Source organism: Hyperolius riggenbachi, chromosome 6 (genome assembly GCF_040937935.1).
Source record: "Hyperolius riggenbachi isolate aHypRig1 chromosome 6, aHypRig1.pri, whole genome shotgun sequence".
Classification (NCBI taxonomy): domain Eukaryota; kingdom Metazoa; phylum Chordata; class Amphibia; order Anura; family Hyperoliidae; genus Hyperolius; species Hyperolius riggenbachi.
The window spans coordinates 321,848,029-321,868,462 of record NC_090651.1 but is presented as its reverse complement, the minus strand read 5'-3'; the positions used below and the strand labels follow the sequence as shown (position 1 = coordinate 321,868,462).

The window sequence follows — 20,434 nt, the reverse complement described above, 5'->3', positions numbered from 1 at the left end:
TCTGCCTCCCCTCTACAAAATTGTTCACCTTGGTTACATTTGAGAGTTTTCATCACTCTCCCACAATGCTCCTGTTAGGCAGATGTTGCAATTTTTGCCTAGGCTATGTTCCTTGGTGGAAGCCCCAAGGAAGCATTTTACAAATTAATTGAACAGTTTCTTGGCAAAAGGATTATGAATCATGATCACATAATAAAAAGGATTATGATCACATGCTTTGAGTCCTATGGGAGAAAAGTGCTTTACAAATGTTATTGTACTGTATTAATGTACTGTATTTTAACTATTGGAGAGGTTTGGAGGTCTGCAGCCAGATGCAAAAGAAACTCTGGTCTTATGTAATTGCCTTTGTAGACTCTAAAATCTTTGCGCACCCCAGGCACTGTGCCTAATGAGAAATCTGTTACAACCTAAAAAATAAGTCATGCTTTTTATATCCTAGAAAAGATGCGTGTTTGCTTTGGCTAATCTCCTTTCTATGTATGCTCTACCCCCCAGTGTCCAGGCTTAGCGGTATAGAGTCGGCCATCCATCGGCTCAATGTCCAGTTCTACGGCCTGGACGTTAAAGTGTCGCAGATGTCTCAGAGCGTCTCGAAGATCCGCAATAAGCTCAGCGAGGCAGAGGATGCCATCACCAGTGTGTCAGAACTGAATCTCAGGAATCAGAGACAGATTGGACATATTGAAGGTAGGACTGCCAACCAGGAACATGTGTCAGGCTGTTGTTTTTCAAGTTAATTCCTCGTTTTAATTATGGTATTCTTTACTTTCCCATGAGAGCACCGCTTCCTTGTACTGAACGTAATGTGATTATGCAGAAATGTACAACGGAGAGCATCAGAGCAGAAAAAGGGGTAGATGTCTAAGACGGTGTGTCAGGCAATGTAAGCAAGAAAAGTGTCATAGATTCAGGCAGATTTTTACTTTTTTCAAGTAACACTGTGTTGACAAATCAACTTTGTTAGCTATTATGATGAAGACATTTGAAGCACCCTCCTTTCGCCTTGAATCTGTGGCTCGATGTCTTCCATATGACCTGCAGGCAACATCTCATTTATTGTGTTCTTCAGATTTCTCTTTTCTGTGGACTTCCAGGCCTCTGGGATACAGCAAGCCAAGGCTCCACAGGCCTCAGTGGGTAGGGTAATGTCTCCATAGTGTCCTGTGTCACAGCTGTGATCACCCAGGTTCCTGTAATGTTTTTAGTTCCAGTACCATAGCTATTCAGGCTTCAGTGACACAACTGTAGTATCTAAAGTTCCTATGAACTTTTGCCCATAAGATGTTCCTTTTGTACTCCATCCCTTCTTATTACAAAGGCCAGATTTATACTTTTTGTACCCCTAGGCCATACATGTCAAATTCCGGCCTGTGGGCCAAATATGGCCCCTGGAGCAATTCAATATCGTCCGCAGGTGGTTTCCCCACCTTGCATTATGTTTGGCCCACTCTAGTCCACCAGGGAAGCTATATTGGAGGGTAAGCCCTAGATCACCAGGGAAGCCATATGGGGAGGGGCCAGCACTAGATACCAGGGAACTGTACAGAAGAGGAACACTAAACATCAGGTAATTATATAAATGAGGGAGGGAGCTATTAGACACCAGGGAACTTTATAAGGGATAGAGGTGGCCACTAGATATTGAGGTCAGCCTGCAACTTTGGTCCTAGAGCTCAATTTCAGCCCACTTTGTATCTGAGTTCGGCACACCTGCCCTAGGCCAAGCATGTTGTGGCTCCCTTTCCTTGTGCAGCAGTGCCCCTCCCATTCTATGTGCAGCCTCCTCTTCCATGTGTATCATTCATGTACTATTATCTTTCATGAATGGCTCCCTTTGGCATCATTTTTCTTCTTTTATGTGTTGATCCCTATTTATAGCTTCCTCTTTCATATGTAGCAACCCCCATTTCATGTTTAGGTACCCCATTGGTCTGCAGCTGCCCAAGGCCCGGGCCTTTGTGGCCTTTCCAGAAATCTGGCCCTGCTCATTATTTCTAAGAGTGTGTGCAACAACCAGTGTGTTGCCATTTTGTTTTAAAGTGGGACTGAACTCTTGCACAGGAGAGAAGGAAAACAGAGAGAAATGCACCCTGTATGTATTTATAGAGTTTAGCCTGTGTAATTCCCCGTCATCCATGACTAATCATGAGTGTAATTTCATCTCTCAGCTGTGTGAGCTGGCTGCCTCGGCAGATCAGCTCATTTGAAAACACAGGATATTAACAAGATGTCTGTTTACCTGAAAGTAGGGAATAGGCACATTGCAGATTTATTGCCTGATTTGTATCAGCTGTAAATCGACTGGAAAATCGAACTGAAAATCAATCAGATGGAAAATCGACCGAAAAAACGCATTGTGTATTACCAGCATGATGCTGGGAATACACCATACGTTTTTTTCATCAGATAGATTGTTCGATAGAAAATTTCCGACATGTCCGATCTTATTTTCGATCGTTTTTCTGATCAATTTCTTATAGAAGTGAATGGAAATAGATAAGAGAATTAACCACTTGCCGACCGCCCCCAGCCGATGGGCGGCGGCAAAGACCGGTCCCAAACGACCGCAATACGCCCATCGGCGGGGGCGGCTGCGGGAGTGGCTATGCGGCGATCGCGTCATTCGTGACGCGATCAGCCGCCGGGGACTGGCTCCGCCCCCCGTTCGCCGTAACCCGCCGGCCGTTCGGAAGCGCCGGCGGGTTACTGGCATCCGGATCGCCGCTGCAACAGTGTATAATAGGCTTTGTAATGTATACAAAGCCTATTATACTGGCTGCCTCCTGCCCTGGTGGTCCCAGTGTCCGAGGGACCACCAGGGCAGGCTGCAGCCACCCTAGTCTGCACCCAAGCACACTGATTTCCCCCCCCCTGCCCCCTGATCGCCCACAGCACCCCTCAGACCCCCCCCTGCCCACCCCCTAGACCACTGTTTGCACCCAGTCACCCTCCTAATCACCCATCAATCACTCCCTGTCACTATCTGTCAACGCTATTTTTTTTTTAAGTCCCTAATCTGCCCCCTACTCCCTCCTGATCACCCCCCCACCCCTCAGATTCTCCCCAGACCCCCCCCAGACCCCCCCCCCCCCGTGTACTGTATGCATCTATCCCCCCTGATCACCTGTCAATCACCTGTCAATCACCTGTCAATCACCTGTCAATCACCCGTCAATCACCCCCTGTCACTGCCACCCATCAATCAGCCCCTGATCTGCCCCTTGCGGGCAATCTGATCACCCCCCCACACCAATAGATCGCCCGCAGATCCGACATCAGATCACCTCCCAAATCCATTGTTTACATCTATTCTCTCCTCTAAACACCCACTAATTACCCATCAATCACCCCCTATCACCACCTGTCACTGTTACCCATCAGATTAGACCCTAATCTGCCCCTTGCGGGCACCCAATCACCTGCCCACACGCTCAATTGCCCTCAGACCCCCCCCTTATCAATTCGCCCGTGCAATATTTACATCTGTTCTCCCCTGTAATAACCCACTGATTACCTGTCAATCACCCATCAATCACCCCCTGTCACTGCCACCCATCAATCACCCCCTGTCACTGCCACCCATCAATCAGCCCCTAACCTGCCCCTTGCGGGCAATCTGATCACCCACCCACACCAATAGATCGCCCGCAGATCCGACATCAGATCACCTCCCAAATCCATTGTTTACATCTATTCTCTCCTCTAAACACCCACTAATTACCCATCAATCACCCCCTATCACCACCTGTCACTGTTACCCATCAGATTAGACCCTAATCTGCCCCTTGCGGGCACCCAATCACCTGCCCACACGCTCAGATTGCCCTCAGACCCCCCCCTTATCAATTCGCCCGTGCAATATTTACATCTGTTCTCCCCTGTAATAACCCACTGATTACCTGTCAATCACCCATCAATCACCCCCTGTCACTGCCACCCATCAATCACCCCCTGTCACTGCCACCCATCAATCAGCCCCTAACCTGCCCCTTGCGGGCAATCTGATCACCCACCCACACCAATAGATCGCCCGCAGATCCGACATCAGATCACCTCCCAAATCAATTGTTTACATCTATTCTCTCCTCTAAACACCCACTAATTACCCATCAATCACCCCCTATCACCACCTGTCACTGTTACCCATCAGATTAGACCCTAATCTGCCCCTTGCGGGCACCCAATCACCCGCCCACACGCTCAGATTGCCCTCAGACCCCCCCCCTTATCAATTTGCCCGTGCAATATTTACATCTGTTATTCCGGGTAATAACCCACTGATCACCTGTCAATCACCCATCAATCACCCCCTGTCACTGCCACCCATCAATCACCCCCTGTCACTGCCACCCATCAATCAGCCCCTAACCTGCCCCTTGCGGGCAATCTGATCACCCACCCACACCAATAGATCGCCCGCAGATCCGACATCAGATCACCTCCCATATCCATTGTTTACATCTATTCTCTCCTCTAAACACCCACTAATTACCCATCAATCACCCCCTATCACCACCTGTCACTGTTACCCATCAGATTAGACCCTAATCTGCCCCTTGCGGGCACCCAATCACCTGCCCACACGCTCAATTGCCCTCAGACCCCCCCCTTATCAATTCGCCCGTGCAATATTTACATCTGTTCTCCCCTGTAATAACCCACTGATTACCTGTCAATCACCCATCAATCACCCCCTGTCACTGCCACCCATCAATCACCCCCTGTCACTGCCACCCATCAATCAGCCCCTAACCTGCCCCTTGCGGGCAATCTGATCACCCACCCACACCAATAGATCGCCCGCAGATCCGACATCAGATCACCTCCCAAATCCATTGTTTACATCTATTCTCTCCTCTAAACACCCACTAATTACCCATCAATCACCCCCTATCACCACCTGTCACTGTTACCCATCAGATTAGACCCTAATCTGCCCCTTGCGGGCACCCAATCACCTGCCCACACGCTCAGATTGCCCTCAGACCCCCCCCTTATCAATTCGCCCGTGCAATATTTACATCTGTTCTCCCCTGTAATAACCCACTGATTACCTGTCAATCACCCATCAATCACCCCCTGTCACTGCCACCCATCAATCACCCCCTGTCACTGCCACCCATCAATCAGCCCCTAACCTGCCCCTTGCGGGCAATCTGATCACCCACCCACACCAATAGATCGCCCGCAGATCCGACATCAGATCACCTCCCAAATCAATTGTTTACATCTATTCTCTCCTCTAAACACCCACTAATTACCCATCAATCACCCCCTATCACCACCTGTCACTGTTACCCATCAGATTAGACCCTAATCTGCCCCTTGCGGGCACCCAATCACCCGCCCACACGCTCAGATTGCCCTCAGACCCCCCCCCTTATCAATTTGCCCGTGCAATATTTACATCTGTTATTCCGGGTAATAACCCACTGATCACCTGTCAATCACCCATCAATCACCCCCTGTCACTGCCACCCATCAATCACCCCCTGTCACTGCCACCCATCAATCAGCCCCTAACCTGCCCCTTGCGGGCAATCTGATCACCCACCCACACCAATAGATCGCCCGCAGATCCGACATCAGATCACCTCCCAAATCCATTGTTTACATCTATTCTCTCCTCTAAACACCCACTAATTACCCATCAATCACCCCCTATCACCACCTGTCACTGTTACCCATCAGATTAGACCCTAATCTGCCCCTTGCGGGCACCCAATCACCCGCCCACACCTCAGAACGCCCTCAGACCCCAGCCCTGATCACCTCGCCAGTGCATTGCTTGCATCTATTTCCCCCCTCTAATCACACCTTGAGACACCCATCAATCACCTCCTGTCACCCCCTAGCACACCTACCCATCAGATCAGGCCCTAATTTGCCCCGTGTGGGCTCCTGATCACTCGGCCAAACCCTCAGATCCCCCTCAGACCCCCTTCCGATCACCTCCCCAGTGCATTGATTGCATCTATTTTCCCCTCTAACCGCCCCCTGAGACACCCATCAATCACCTCCTGTCACCCCCCTAGCACTCCTATCCATCAGATCAGGCCCAATACATCCTGTCATCTAAGAGGCCACCCTGCTTATGACCGATTCCACAAAATTTGCCCCCTCATAGACCACCTGTCATCAAAATTTGCAGATGCTTATACCCCTGAACAGTCATTTTGAGAAATTTGGTTTCCAGACTACTCACAGTTTTGGGCCCGTAAAATGCCAGGGCAGTATAGGAACCCCACAAGTGACCCCATTTTAGAAAGAAGACACCCCAAGGTATTCTGTTAGGTGTATGATGAGTTCATAGAATATTTTATTTTTTGTCAAAAGTTAGCGGAAATTGGATTGTTATTGTTTTTTTCACAAAGTGTCATTTTTCACTAACTTGTGAGAAAAAATAAAATCTTCTATGAACTCACCATACCCCTAACGGAATACCTTGGGGTGTCTTCTTTCTAAAATGGGGTCACTTGTGGGGTTCCTATACTGCCCTGGCATTTTAGGGGCCCTAAACCGTGAGGAGTAGTCTAGAAAACAAATGCCTCAAAATGACCTGTGAATAGGACGTTGGGCCCCTTAGCGCACCTAGGCTGCAAAAAAGTGTCACACATGTGGTATCGCCATACTCAGGAGAAGTAGTATAATGTGTTTTGTGGTGTATTTTTACACATACCCATGCTGGGTGGGAGAAATCTCTCTGTAAATGGACAATTGTGTGTAAAAAAAATCAAAAATGTGTCATTTACAGAGATATTTCTCCCACCCAGCATGGTTATATGTAAAAATACACCACAAAACACATTATACTACTTCTTCTGAGTACGGCGATACCACATGTGTGACACTTTTTTGCAGCCTAACTGTGCTAAGGGGCCCAAAGTCCAATGAGTACCTTTAGGATTTCACAGGTCATTTTGAGACATTTGGGTTCAAGACTACTCCTCACGGTTTAGGGCCCCTAAAATGCCAGGGCAGTATAGGAACCCCACAAGTGACCCCATTTTAGAAAGAAGACACCCCAAGGTATTCTTTTAGGTGTATGATGAGTTCATAGAAGATTTTATTTTTTGTCACAAGTTAGCGGAAATTGATATGTATTGTTTTTTTTTTCACAAAGTGTCATTTTCCGCTAACTTGTGACAAAAAAAAAATCTTCTATGAACTCACCATACTCCTAACAGAATACCTTGGGGTGTCTTCTTTCTAAAATGGGGTCACTTGTGGGGTTCCTATACTGCCCTGGCATTTTAGGGGCCCTAAACCGTGAGGAGTAGTCTAGAATCCAAATGCCTCAAAATGACCTGTGAATAGGACGTTAGGCCCCTTAGCGCACCTAGGTTGCAAAAAAGTGTCACACATGTGGTATCGCCGTACTCAGAAGAAGTAGTATAATGTGTTTTGGGGTGTATTTTTATACATACCCATGCTGGGTGGGAGAAATCTCTCTGTAAATGGACAATTGTGTGTAAAAAAAATCAAATAATTGTCATTTACAGAGATATTTCTCCCACCCAGCATGGGTATGTGTAAAAATACACCCCAAAACACATTATACTACTTCTCCTGAGTACGGCGGTACCACATGTGTGGCACTTTTTTGCACCCTAAGTGCGCTAAGGGGCCCAAAGTCCAATGAGTACCTTTAGGATTTCACAGGTCATTTTGCCACATTTGGTTTCAAGACTACTCCTCACGGTTTAGGGCCCCTAAAATGCCAGGGCAGTATAGGAACCCCACAAATGACTCCATTTTAGAAAGAAGACACCCCAAGGTATTCCGTTAGGAGAATGGCGAGTTCATAGAAGATTTTATTTTTTGTCACAAGTTAGCGGAAAATGACACTTTGTGAAAAAAAACAATTACAATCAATTTCCGCTAACTTGTGACAAAAAAAAAAAATCTTCTATGAACTCACCATACATCTAACGGAATACCTTGGGGTGTCTTCTTTCTAAAATGGGGTAATTTGTGGGGTTCCTATACTGTCCTGGCATTTTAGGGGCCCTAAACCGTGAGGAGTAGTCTTGAAACGAAATGTCTCAAAATGACCTGTGAAATCCTAAAGGTACTCATTGGACTTTGGGCCCCTTAGCGCAGTTAGGGTGCAAAAAAGTGCCACACATGTGGTATCGCCGTACTCAGGAGAAGTAGTATAATGTGTTTTGGGGTGTATTTTTCCACATACCCATGCTGAGTGGGAGAAATATCTCTATAAATAGACAATTGTGTGTAAAAAAAATAAAAAAATTGTCATTTACGGAGATATTTCTCCCACCCAGCATGTGTATGTGTAAAAATACACCCCAAAACACATTATACTACTTTTCCTGAGTACGGCAATACCACATGTGTGGCACTTTTTTGCGGCCTAACTGCGCTAAGGGGCCCAAAGTCCAATGAGCATCTTTAGGCTTTACAGGGGTGCTTACAATTAGGCACCCCCCAAATGCCAGGACAGTAAACACACCCCACAAATGACCCCATTCTGGAAAGTAGACACTTCAAGGTATTCAGAGAGGAGCATAGTGAGTCCGTGGCAGATTTCATTTTTTTTTGTCGCAAGTTAGAAGAAATGGAAACTTTTTTTTTTTTTTTGTCACAAACTGTCATTTTCCGCTAACTTGTGACAAAAAATAAAATCTTCTATGAACTCACCATGCCTCTCACTGAATACTTTGGGATGTCTTCTTTCCAAAATGGGGTCATTTGGGGGGTATTTGTACTATCCTGGAATTTTAGCCCCTCATGAAACATGACAGGTGCGCAGAAAAGTCAGAGATGCTTGAAAATGGGAAAATTCACTTTTGGCACCATAGTTTGTAAACGCTATAACTTTTACCCAATCCAATAAATATACACTGAATGTTTTTTTTTTTATCAAAGACATGTAGCAGAATAACTTTCGCGCTCAAATGTATAGGAAATTTTACTTTATTTGAAAAATGTCAGCACAGAAAGTTAAAAAAGTCATTTTTTTGACAAAATTCATGTCTTTTTTGATGAATATAATAAAAAGTAAAACTCGCAGCAGCAATCAAATAGCATCAAAAGAAAGCTGTATTAGTGACAAGAAAAGGAGGTAAAATTCATTTAGGTGGTAGGTTGTATGACCGAGCAATAAACCGTGAAAGCTGCAGTGGTCTGAATGGAGAAAAAGGCTCTGGTCCTTAAGGGGCGAAAAGACTGTGGTCCCGAAGTGGTTAAGCGGGAAATCGCCAGGAAAATCTTATCAAAAATCGATCTGACAGAAAATCGAATGAAAAAATGCATTCCCTGCATTTATTGCACGATTTGTATCAGCTGTAACAAAATAAATGTTTTTTTTATTATGCTGTTATTATCTTTTAGAGAACGGACGTTCTGAGTTCAGGCCCATTAAGAGATGGCATAGCCGGCCTGATGCTGCTTTCTAATCAATTGTTAATATTTCTCGCTGATGGAGAGGAATACTGAGGCAGGGGTCACACTTGTCTTTCAGTTTTCTACACTTTTCAGAAAACTAAAAAAAAAAAGTGTAACCCCTGCCTTAGGGCTGATTCACACTACAAAAGCTTTTTTTAAGTGAATTGAAAAACTCTTGCTAACACAATGCTATGGTTTTTTTTTTACAAAATGACATCGCTCCAGTGTGAACACACACATAGGATAACATTAGCAAGAGCTTTTAAAATCACAAAGGGCTCAGAAAAGCTCTTGTAGTGTGAACCAGCCCTTACAGCAGCTAATGTAATTTATAGAGAAAACTGATAAAATGTGCAGGATATCAGTTTTTTTTTCAGCATGTGAAATATGCATTCAAGTGTGACCTAGCCTACTGATTAACATGAATGCTCCGCTGAAATCAGTGTTTCTGTGCAGAAAATGCGCATGAAAGTAGACAAGTGTGACCCCTGCCTTATTGTTTTCTGCCTTTCCAGATCAGTCAGATTTTAGGGGAAATGCTGTCATCCCCAGCACTGTGTTGCTTGATACATTACTGTACCATGCATCCAGAGGGCATAACTACATTGTGCCAGCCCCCCCCCCCATAGATCTGTCAGCTAAGCCACTCCCCCAGTATTTGGTAAGCCTCCTAACCTCCCTCATGGGGGAGGGGAGGGGAGGGGTGCTCCTGTACTTAATACAGAGTGGAGCAGCATTAAACATTGCCTGCTTCAGGCATCAGGACAGTTCCTTGTCACTCTTCAGTGCAGTTCTGCGCTGAGCAGCCAATCACCATGCAGCTCCAGTCTCTGCCTGTCATGTGACATGGGCGGTAGCCACATGGTGATTGGCTGTTACTGACGAGGATTGGGCCTCCCTAGCCAAGCCCCCCGTTCTCTGACGGGTATTGTTACGCCCCTGCTGGCATTGATAGCATGACACCCCGCGCTCCCTTCCCCCCCCCCCCCCTCCCTTGGCCACCCCCATTTTTCTTCCTGTGCTCCTCAGGGCTGTGGAGTCGGTCCAAAAATCCACCGACTCCGACTCCTCCGTTTAGGATTCCACCAACTCCGACTCCGACTCCGAGACTCCGACTCCTCTAATTTGCATATTACAATTTTGTTGATTAAAAGTATGTAACATGAAATTCGTCTCTTTACTGCCAACACTTAGGAATTTTACAAGACAACTGAAGTGAGAAGGTTATGTAGACTACTTGTAATGATCGCTGCTGCAGCAGCTATTGCTGGAAGTAGTGCTGCAGCTCAGGCAGTTCTGATCTATTTCCATGCAAGTTGCATAGCTTTGTCTGTCTTTCCCTGCTGTCAGCTTGTGACTGATTATCATTCACCTGTGTGGGAATCTGCATGTCTGCTCCCATTGGATGACCTCAGTATAAAGATCTGCTTCCTGCAGGGTTTCCTTGGGTTTTCATAGCTTCAGCTTAAGCCTGCCTTGCTGTCGCTTTAGCCCCCGATCGTGTTTCTTGTTAAAGATACTTTGCTGGTCTTTGCATCATATATTGGTTCATTGCCAATATATATGCATACCAGCACGTTTATTATTTTCCTTGTATTTGTGTTACGTTGATATATCAGTGTTGCTGATATATACGTACACGAACTGTTTATTTCCTGTGTTCAGTTAGTCAGTTTTCCAGCACGTTTTGGTAGTTTGCGCGTACCGTGAACACCCGTGCTGAGCTAGTTATCCTGTTCCTGGTCCTGTTTGTGGATTGCGTTCATCTCTGCGAAGAGATAACGAATCCTTCTGAATCCTGTTCTGTTACCGTTTGTGGATTGCGTTCATCTCTGCGAAGAGATAACGAATCCTTCTGAATCCTGTTCTGTTACCGTTTGTGGATTGCGTTCATCTCTGCGAAGAGATAACGAATCCTTCTGAATCCTGTTCTGTTACCGTTTGTGGATTGCGTTCATCTCTGCGAAGAGATAGCGAATCCTTCTGAGTCCTGTTCCCTGTGTTACTCCAGTCTTAGTCAGCGTTCCTGCTTATGTCATATATCGGTTCATTGCCGATATATACATATGTTAGTCAGACGTTACAAATAGTTTCATTGATAGCTGTAATTGTAATACGCTAGGAAAACATACTTATTGTATATTTATCTGTGTTACGTTCATCTATCTTAATCCTGCTATTTTCTGACTGTCCTGTCCTGTCTTTGTGAGGCACGCCATCGCCGCATCGCATTGGCTGCCTCATTCCAGTCTGTCTGGTTTTGGACGCTTGCTGTCGCTAAGTAGACGCTAGCTAGCAAGCGTTCATTCTGTCTACCTGTCCTGATCTCCACAGTTCCGGTGTATGCGCTCAGCGCTACTTTGCGCTGAGACGTTATACGAAAGCATTGTTTGTGGCTGCCAGATCTGCACCGGCTCTGTGCGCCACAATCTCCTATTGGAGTCAGTCCTCCCCTCCACTATACTAGGGATAGCCTGTTTCCTGGTGCTAGTGTGTGTACCTCCTCCACGTCAGCCCATGCGTTGCATGCTGACTGTGGAGAATACACCACCAAGCCTTACACTACTATATTTATTCCCTTTAGACTAAAACTAGTCCTTGGTAAGAGTACTTGTAAAAGGTACAAACCGGAACAAAGAACATCTATCAGGCCCTAGGCAATGTAACTGTGGGTACATGTAAGAATGATGTGCAGGTACTCTGCAGGGGAATGAGGAGATTCTTCCTCTATTACACATTCTTCATGCACAATCTGAACAAGGTTTATGGGTGACAGGCAACATTGTGTTCAATGTGCACAGCATTCTCAGTGGATTCCCTGCAGCTCTGTGGGGAGTGCATATGTAGAGTATAGTACTACTGTGTAACAAAGTAAACCTGAGACAGATAAAATTAAAGTTTTATACATACCTGGGGCTTCCTCCAGCCGCCTTCAGGATAATCAGTCCCTCGTTGTCCTCCTCCACCACCTGGATCTTCTGCTATGAGTCCAGGTACTTGAGCCAGTCGGGCGTAGTGCGCATGCACACACTCCGCCACCAGGAGCATACTACACCTGTGCAGCACTATTGCGCAGGTGCAGAATGTTCCTGGCTGTGGGAGCGGCATGCGGCCGGACAGCGCTGACTGGCTGAATTACCTGGACTCATAGCAGAAGATCCGGGTGGTGGAGGACAGCGAGGGACTGATTAGCCTGAAGGGGGCTGGAGGAAGCCCCAGGTATGTATAAAACTTTACTTTTCATCCCTATCAGTTACCCTTTAATTTGTAGTCACCAAACCAAATTTTAACAACATATCAAATTATTTGATTTCATCAGCAAAGGGAGTGCATACATTTGCATAAATCAGCATCAGTGCAGAATTATTTCCATCTCATTGACCATCTCTATTAGGCCACATACAGACATCAGACCATAGTCTTTGGAAAATGAAAGATCACAGACCAATCTTACCACCCTTCCTGTAGTATAAGAGCCATACTCTACACAGTCTTTTCTATGGAGCTGAACTCCACATCAGGAAAAAATCTTGGCAAGATGCTGCACACACAGATGCTGTACAGACACAAAAGATCAGTATCTGCAAAAGATCTGTTCCTGACAAAAATCCATTCCTGCAAATTGCAATGATAGTCTATGAGATCTGCAGATCATCATACACACATGATTTAACTGACATTCATCTGCAGATCTGAAAATCCATCCTGGTGGATCTGATCTGCAGATGAATGTCAGTTAAATCATGTGTGTATGATGATCTGCAGATCTCATAGACTATCATTGCAATTTGCAGGAATGGATTTTGGGCAGGAACAGATCTTTTGCAGATACTGATCTTTTGTGTCTGTACAGCATCTGTGTGTGCAGCATCTTGCCAAGATTTTTTCCTGATGTGGAGTTCAGCTCCATAGAAAAGACTGTGTAGAGTATGGCTCTCATACTACATGAAGGGTGGTAAGATTGGTCTGTGATCTTTCATTTTCCAAAGACTATGGTCTGATGTCTGTATGTGGCCTTAGTGACACAGCTACACATCAGGCTTTATTCTTACAGCATAGATGTTATTTAGTATATATGTTACGGCCAGAACCCGAAGTTTGGCCACTTCTAGTTCTGGCCGGCCACTTCGGGTTCTGGCCGGCCAATTTGCGAAGTGGCCGCTGCGCTGCGGCCAATGTTAGAAATGGATTGTTTACTCTGATATTAATGTATCTTCTGGCCGCTCTCTCTCTCCTCTTATGGCCAGCCGGCGGGGGACACGCGAGTCCCCCAGAGTCGTTCGTCGCAGCAGGGGCATCAGAGCGGGGAGGCTGCAGACATTGCTTCTGCCAGCACCCGCTCTGCAAGAACGGCAGGCTTCCCTGCCGCGACGAACGACTCCGGGGGGACACTCGTGTCCCCGCCAGCTGCCCATAGGAGAGCGAGAGAGGCGGGGGGAGGAGAGAGAGGCGGGGGGAGAAGGAGAGAGAGGCAGATAAAAAGCCGGCGGCTTGAATTGTTACATTGCCGCCGGCTTAATTGCAACAAATTAATACGTTTGGCCGCTGCGCTGCGGCCAGAAGATACATTAATATCAGAGTAAACAATCCATTTCTAACATTGGCCGCAGCGCAGCGGCCACTTCGCAAATTGGCCGGCCAGAACCCGAAGTGGCCGGCCAGAACTAGAAGTGGCCAAACTTCGGGTTCTGGCCGTAACATATATAAGAGATTCCTGTGTACACATCATATATACAGTCACAATCAGATATGTATATCTGACCTTAAAAATACGGGGACTGCTTTATTGAAGCAGCACAAGTAACTAATTTTGATTGGTTTATTTCATTTTTGTGGACTAAGCACAGCTATTACTGTATATATACTGTATATATATACATTATTTTTAATGACTATTATCTGAGAAATAGAACATTTTATCATATTTTCTATTTTAATTACAGTTACAAATTCATTAGGAGTCGGAGTCGGTGCATTTTTTCCCGCCTCCGACTCCGACTCCAGGCACCCAAAATTGCCCGACTCCACGACTCCAACTCCACGACTCCGACTCCACATCCCTGGTGCTCTTCCAGTAAAAGAATTTCCATTTCTGATCAATATTCAGTTTAGTTTTTAGTTAGATTTACCAAGAAAGGGCATTGTTTTCCATACATTTTTGTACATCTGATATTCTAGTCATATCGAATATATTTATTATAGACATTGTGTAGTATATGCTTCCATTATATACTGCAGAGCCGGCTGCATATGAGCCTAGCTGTGCTCAATCATTTGATTCTAATTGTCAATTAAATGTGATCAGCTGGTTGCTTGGGTAACTAACGGCAATTATTTTTTCGCTTGGCTGATATGAGTGTTGGATAACATTGCTCCTTAAATGAAGTAATCATTCTAAACCTGTTTTCTGTATTTACTCAGGTTCCCAGTGTCTAATATTATATTCTATTTAAAGATCAAAAAACATTAAGCACAGAAAATATGCAGGAATTAGGAAAATTAGAAAAGGGCCAAAACTTTTTTCGGAGCACTTTACAGCAGTATGTGTTAACAACCCCTAACAGCGCAATGCAGTGCAGTGTAATGCAGCGAAAGCCAACAATTATCCCCCCTAGAATAAAATACTCTGACCCCAGATCAGGATCATCCACAAGGCCCCCTAGGCTGTTGCCTAGGGCCTAAAAGGTGTCGGGGCCCAACTGACACTGTCTCTGACCGCTCCCCTACCTCATATTACCAAAAGGACCATGGAGGGGGAGCCAAAGTTACTGCCTTGCCTAGGGCCTCATTTTATCTTATTTTTTGGTCGCCTTGCGCCTCCTAGTGATACCATCTTGGCATAAGTCCCCCCTAACTTGAAACACTACTCCCCGCCATATTGTAGAAAGTACTCCCCCCCCCCCCCCTCCTTCACCTAGCCCTAATCCTTCATCACCAAAATAAAATAAAAAAGTCTCTATCATACACAACTAATGAAGAGATACAGAACAGCTATTCTTTCCCTTAAAGGACAGCTATCGACTAACATGTTTTTTGAAATGGAATGGCAATAGCTTGTCTAGGTGTTCCTACATACTGCTGTATATCTCCCCTTGCTTATCTCTTCCTTTAATAATATCAAATTTCTTTCATGGAGGGTTATGGGACCAGTGAGTCATTAGGAGGGGGGGGGGGGGGACGCTCTCTCTACATCTGCCTTTCACTACCCTGTGTGTACTTTATATATTTTGCAGATGACGGGTCTCGCTTGCTTAAACTGCAACTGTCGTTTTGTCTCTCTGAATGAGCTGTCCAGGCTTTGAGGGTTGGCTGTCTGAGGAGAATAATGCACTGGCACAGGGGCGCTCCTAGCTTCAGGCAATCCAGGCAACGGCTTGGAGCGGCAAGATGGGGGGGAGCGCCGCCGCGGGTGGGGGGGATTCGCCGCTACTACCTACAGTCAGTCACTGTCTGTGAACTTGTCTTGGAGGGAGCCCGTGGTTTGTTTACATGCGTGCTCCCTCCGCAATGCTGCCGCCTCTATCCACGCCCCCAGCCAATAGGCATGATAGCCAGCTCCCAGGCCAGGTCCCACCCTTTCCTCCTCCTCTAGCCCGGCTGGCCCCCTCTACATAGCACGGGTACTCTGATTACCTCGTGCGCGGCGCCGCCTCTAACTCCGCCCCCCGCAAGCGTGACTTGCCGCCGGCGCCGCCGCCGGATTCTAATTGCCCTCTTGCTGAGCCCCCAGGCGCTGCTTGTCTGCGCAGCATGGTTCCCCCTGGCCCCAAACACCTGTGAGTGACCCCCAGCCAGCAGCCTGCAGCCAGGACAGGAGTAAGGATTCTAGTGAGACACTGTGAGAGAGGTAAGCCGCATCCTTGCAGCTCAGATCATCCTTTCTCTGCTGCTGCCTGTTACTACAGTATACACAACTCCTGCATCTCCCACACAGCATAAACAGCAGCAGCAGCTGATACAAGCCCTGATGAAAGCAGACATATACCGTGTCAACAGCCTGTGCTTGCAAATGAGCTTATCTGCCATGGCAATCAGGTGACCCAGGGGGACCAAATTGCAACTTGTGAATAGACACAAATGAGGGGGACTCAGTTAATCAAGCTAAACTCAAATACATACAGGGTGCATTGATGTCTTTTTCGATTTCGTTTTCATTTTGTCCTGTGCGTTCAGGTCCACTTTAACCTCTTCAGAACCGGCTTTAAAACCCCCTTAACCTTTTCGGGACCATGTTAATGAGATCCTACGCCGCACTTGTGGCTGTTCTAGCCTGATGCGGCGTAGGATCTACGCCGGCCCGCAATTTCCGCTCCCGACGCGATCGTGCGCACCCGGAGGGGGAGATTAAGCTGTCATATGACAGCTGACATCTCCCCCGAGTGATCAGCAGCCATCGCGTATGGCTGCTGATCACATGATCACTACGATCGCCGTCGGATCGTAGTGATCAGTTTGACAGCTGCGGCGGCAGGGGGGAAAAGAAGAGGATCCACTCACCTCCCTGCCGTTCCAGCGACGATCGGCACCCCCCTCCGCTCTGGCTGGCATCTCCGCTCCGTCTGACGTCAGCGCCGGGTCCCGGCTTGATGACGTCATCAAGCCGCGACCCGGAACTGATCTTCAGACAGAACGGAGATGCCGGCCGGAGAAGAGGGTCCCGTGCGGCTCATCGCTGGAGCCTGGAAGGTAAGTGAAGGCTGCCGGCAGAAGGGGGAGGCACAGGCCACCATGGGGGACACCACTCTAGCCAGCCACACACGGGATCCGGCCGCCTGACCCCCCCCAAACGCGCGCACCCCCTTCCCGCGCAAAACGCCTGGTCCTTAAGGGGGGGTAGGTGGCCGGTCCCGAAAAGGTTAAAGGAGTTATCAGGCTGCTAGATGTAAAATAAGGGCTACTTACCCGGGGCATCATCCAGCCCCAAGTTCCCAGCATGTCCCTCGCCGCAGCTCTGCAGTCTGCCGTTCACTGCCTCTCCTTCCCGGTCCGCGGTAATGTCAGGCCGCCCTCTGCACCAACGCGAGCGGCGCTGTCAATCACCGCCACGTGGACCGAAGCGTACTGCACAGGCGCAGTAGTTTTGCACCTGCGCAGTACGCTCCGGTCCATGTGGCGGTGATTGACAGGGCCGCTAGCGCAGTACAGGCCGACCTCCACGTCATCACCGTGAGGGACATGCTGGGAGCTTGGGGCTGGACGAAGCCCCAGGTAAGTAGCCCTTATTTTACATCTAGAAGCCTGACAACTCCTTTAAAAGGGAAGGTCAGAGGGAAATAAAAAAAAAATTCTACTTGCCTGGGGCTTCCTCCAGCCCCCAGCAGCCTTCCTGTGCCCTAGCCGCAGCTCCCCTTCCAGACGGTGGCCTGCGGTCCCCTCCGTTACAGATGCCAATCTTGCCAGGCATTTGAAACAGAGAGGGTGGAGCTGCGGCGAGGGGGATATTGGCTGCTGGGGGCTGGAGGAAGCCCCAGGCAAGTAGATCTCTTTGTTTTTTAAACTCCTTGCATCTGTCCTTTAAGGACCTGGGCATATTGGGTGTCCCCAGTTTAGATAGCCAGGCAGAGGTTTCCCTAGTATTGATAGCTACTTAGCTAGGCATGGGTGTCCCCAGTATATTAGCCAGCCGCCATTACCTCCCCAGCTTCAGCGATGAGCAACTCTACCTCCCTCTGCTCTGCCCGGCATCTCTGCTTGCGCTTTCGCTATGTTCTGAGTCCTGGCTTGATGATGCCATCACGCTGGGACCCGACATTAGAGGCAGAGCAAGCAGGTATGCCGGACAGAGGGGAGGGGGAGTGATGATTGCCAGGGAAACATCAGGAACGTGAGTCTTGGACCTTTTCTTCCCCTCCTACCGCAGCTGTTTTCAGCGATCACTACAATCGTCCTGCTATCGTAGTGATCAGGAGCCAATCTCTATGGCTCCTGATCAGTGAGGGGAGATGTCAGTTGTCATATGACAGCTTAATCTCCCCTCTCGGTGCATGCGATCGCGTTGGGAATGGTAAAAGCAGGTGGCGTAAATCCTACACCGCATCAGATGTAGGCAGCCACAAGTGCGGTGTAGGATTTACATTAGGCGGTCCCCAGGAGGTTAATGCTAGTATTGTAAACAGTCCCACAATGGCAATAGTCATCGCCGTAGCCTTCATAGTAACCTCTATAGGGAAAATGATCTGTTACTGGGGAAGAGTGAGTTGTCACAACAGGGGTCAGTAAAGTGTGGGTAGGGGTAAGCTGTGTCTGAGGGCTATGAGCTGTCACTGGGGGAGTAGTGAATTGTCACTAGAGGTGGGCAAGCTGTGGTAGGCAGAGTTTGTGAGCAATGCTGTGAAGAATTGGGTTAATGGTATGACTTGTCATTCATTGTGTAATGAGTTGTCAATACAGGGAAATATGTCAGTTACCATAGTCTGATGATTGTGTCCTTGGCAAAAAAGAAGGGGGATAAATAGGGAGTATGTAGGGGGGTATAAAGCATGCGTGAAGCCATGGGTGGTAGAATATCGGTATGCCCAGGGTGGGGAGTAGTAGGGAGAGATAGATAATGTGTGTGTGTGTGTGTGTGTGTGTGTACGTGGTGGGGGGCAAGGATGAAGGTTGGAAGCAGGGGGCACCATGGGGGGGGGGGGGGGTGCCACAGGTTTTCTCGCCTGGAGTGACAAAATGGCTAGAGGCGCCCCTGCACTGGCATGTAGATAGCAGGCTGAAATGTATATATCTGCAGCATAAATAAACATCTTCTTTGTGTGTAAAACCTGATACCAAGGCAGGATTATCATACTAAAAGTTATCTTTGCTGTACTCTGTAGTCTTCGGAGAGATGCAGAGACCAGCACTGGCTGTATTGCCACTTTTCTTACAAAGCACAGACTCCCCTTTGCAAATAAATCCTTCCAATGCAGCTAAGACCTACACGCAATGAATTACAGCTTTTGCCTCTGATCTTTATTCTTTAACATGAAAAGTAAGAAAATGCTTTCACAGCTACTTAGAAAATATGGGTTCTTGGGAGGGACAGGTTGTGTCGGAAAGGACTGGTTTCTGTCTTTTCAGATTATCAGGCCTCCTTGATTTGATCTGATCTTTCTTGGTGGGGCTCACTCTGATCTCTTTTGCCCCTTAGATTTTTTGTTAATCATTTAATTTAGAGAATTGTCTGCAGGCATAAAGTTGATGGGAATGATTGCTAAAGGTGGCCATACACTCGTTAGATTAGCAGCAGATAGATCATCAGATAGATTTCTGATCTATCTGATGAGTTTAGAAAAATGTGTTACTAGGAACAGATTTCCAATAGATTTCAGTGTGAAATCTATTGAAAATCGATCTGATGGCATTTTTTTCATCAGATTTGCATTGGGGCCAATGCAAAAGGATAAGCAATCTCAGCAGATCGACCTAGATTTTCCAGCCTGCGAGATTGATTGAAATCGATCCAAATCGGTCGATTGGTCAATAGATTTGCAATCGACCGATCGGCCAGAAATCGGCTGAATGTATGGGCCCCTTTAGTCTTACTTAAAAGCACCCAGTTTAGCTTACCTGGGGCCCACTGTAGGAGGGCTCGCTCCTGTATGTAATGCATTGTACATTACCTCCTTCTGGCGGCGGGACAGGTGCTCTTCAGTGTACAGGTGCTGTACAACTAATCACCATGCGGCTTTCATCCCTGCATGTCATTTGACAGGGACAAAAGCCACATGGTGATTGGCTATACGGAGCTTTTCTGCTGAAGAGAACTGAAGAGGACCTATTTTTGCTGCCAGAAGGAGGTAACTTAGAACACTTCACTGCTGCTCTGCATATAAGAGTGGGCCCCCCCATCCCCTGCTCCGCCACCCCCTTCCCCAGCAGCAGGGGTCATGGGGGCTATGATGCCCCTGGACCTGGTCTCCTTTTTCCATCGGTCACCAGAGGAGTTTTGCTACTGATCATAACAGGAATAAAGAGATTGATGCAGATTGCTCCTATAGCGACCCTATGAAGCCTTTTAAACATTTCACATTGGTGCCAATTTCTT

General features: G+C 47.2%; 1 protein-coding gene across 1 annotated transcript in view; it reads left to right on the top strand.

Moving 5' to 3' along the window:
- Nucleotides 1-20,434, top strand: part of CLEC11A (C-type lectin domain containing 11A) — a 43,762-nt gene that overhangs the window by 22,215 nt on the left and 1,113 nt on the right. The window contains exon 3 of the mRNA XM_068241407.1: nucleotides 499-690. Within this exon, the coding sequence (XP_068097508.1) occupies nucleotides 499-690 (192 nt within the window). The remainder of the gene's footprint in view (nucleotides 1-498; nucleotides 691-20,434) is intronic.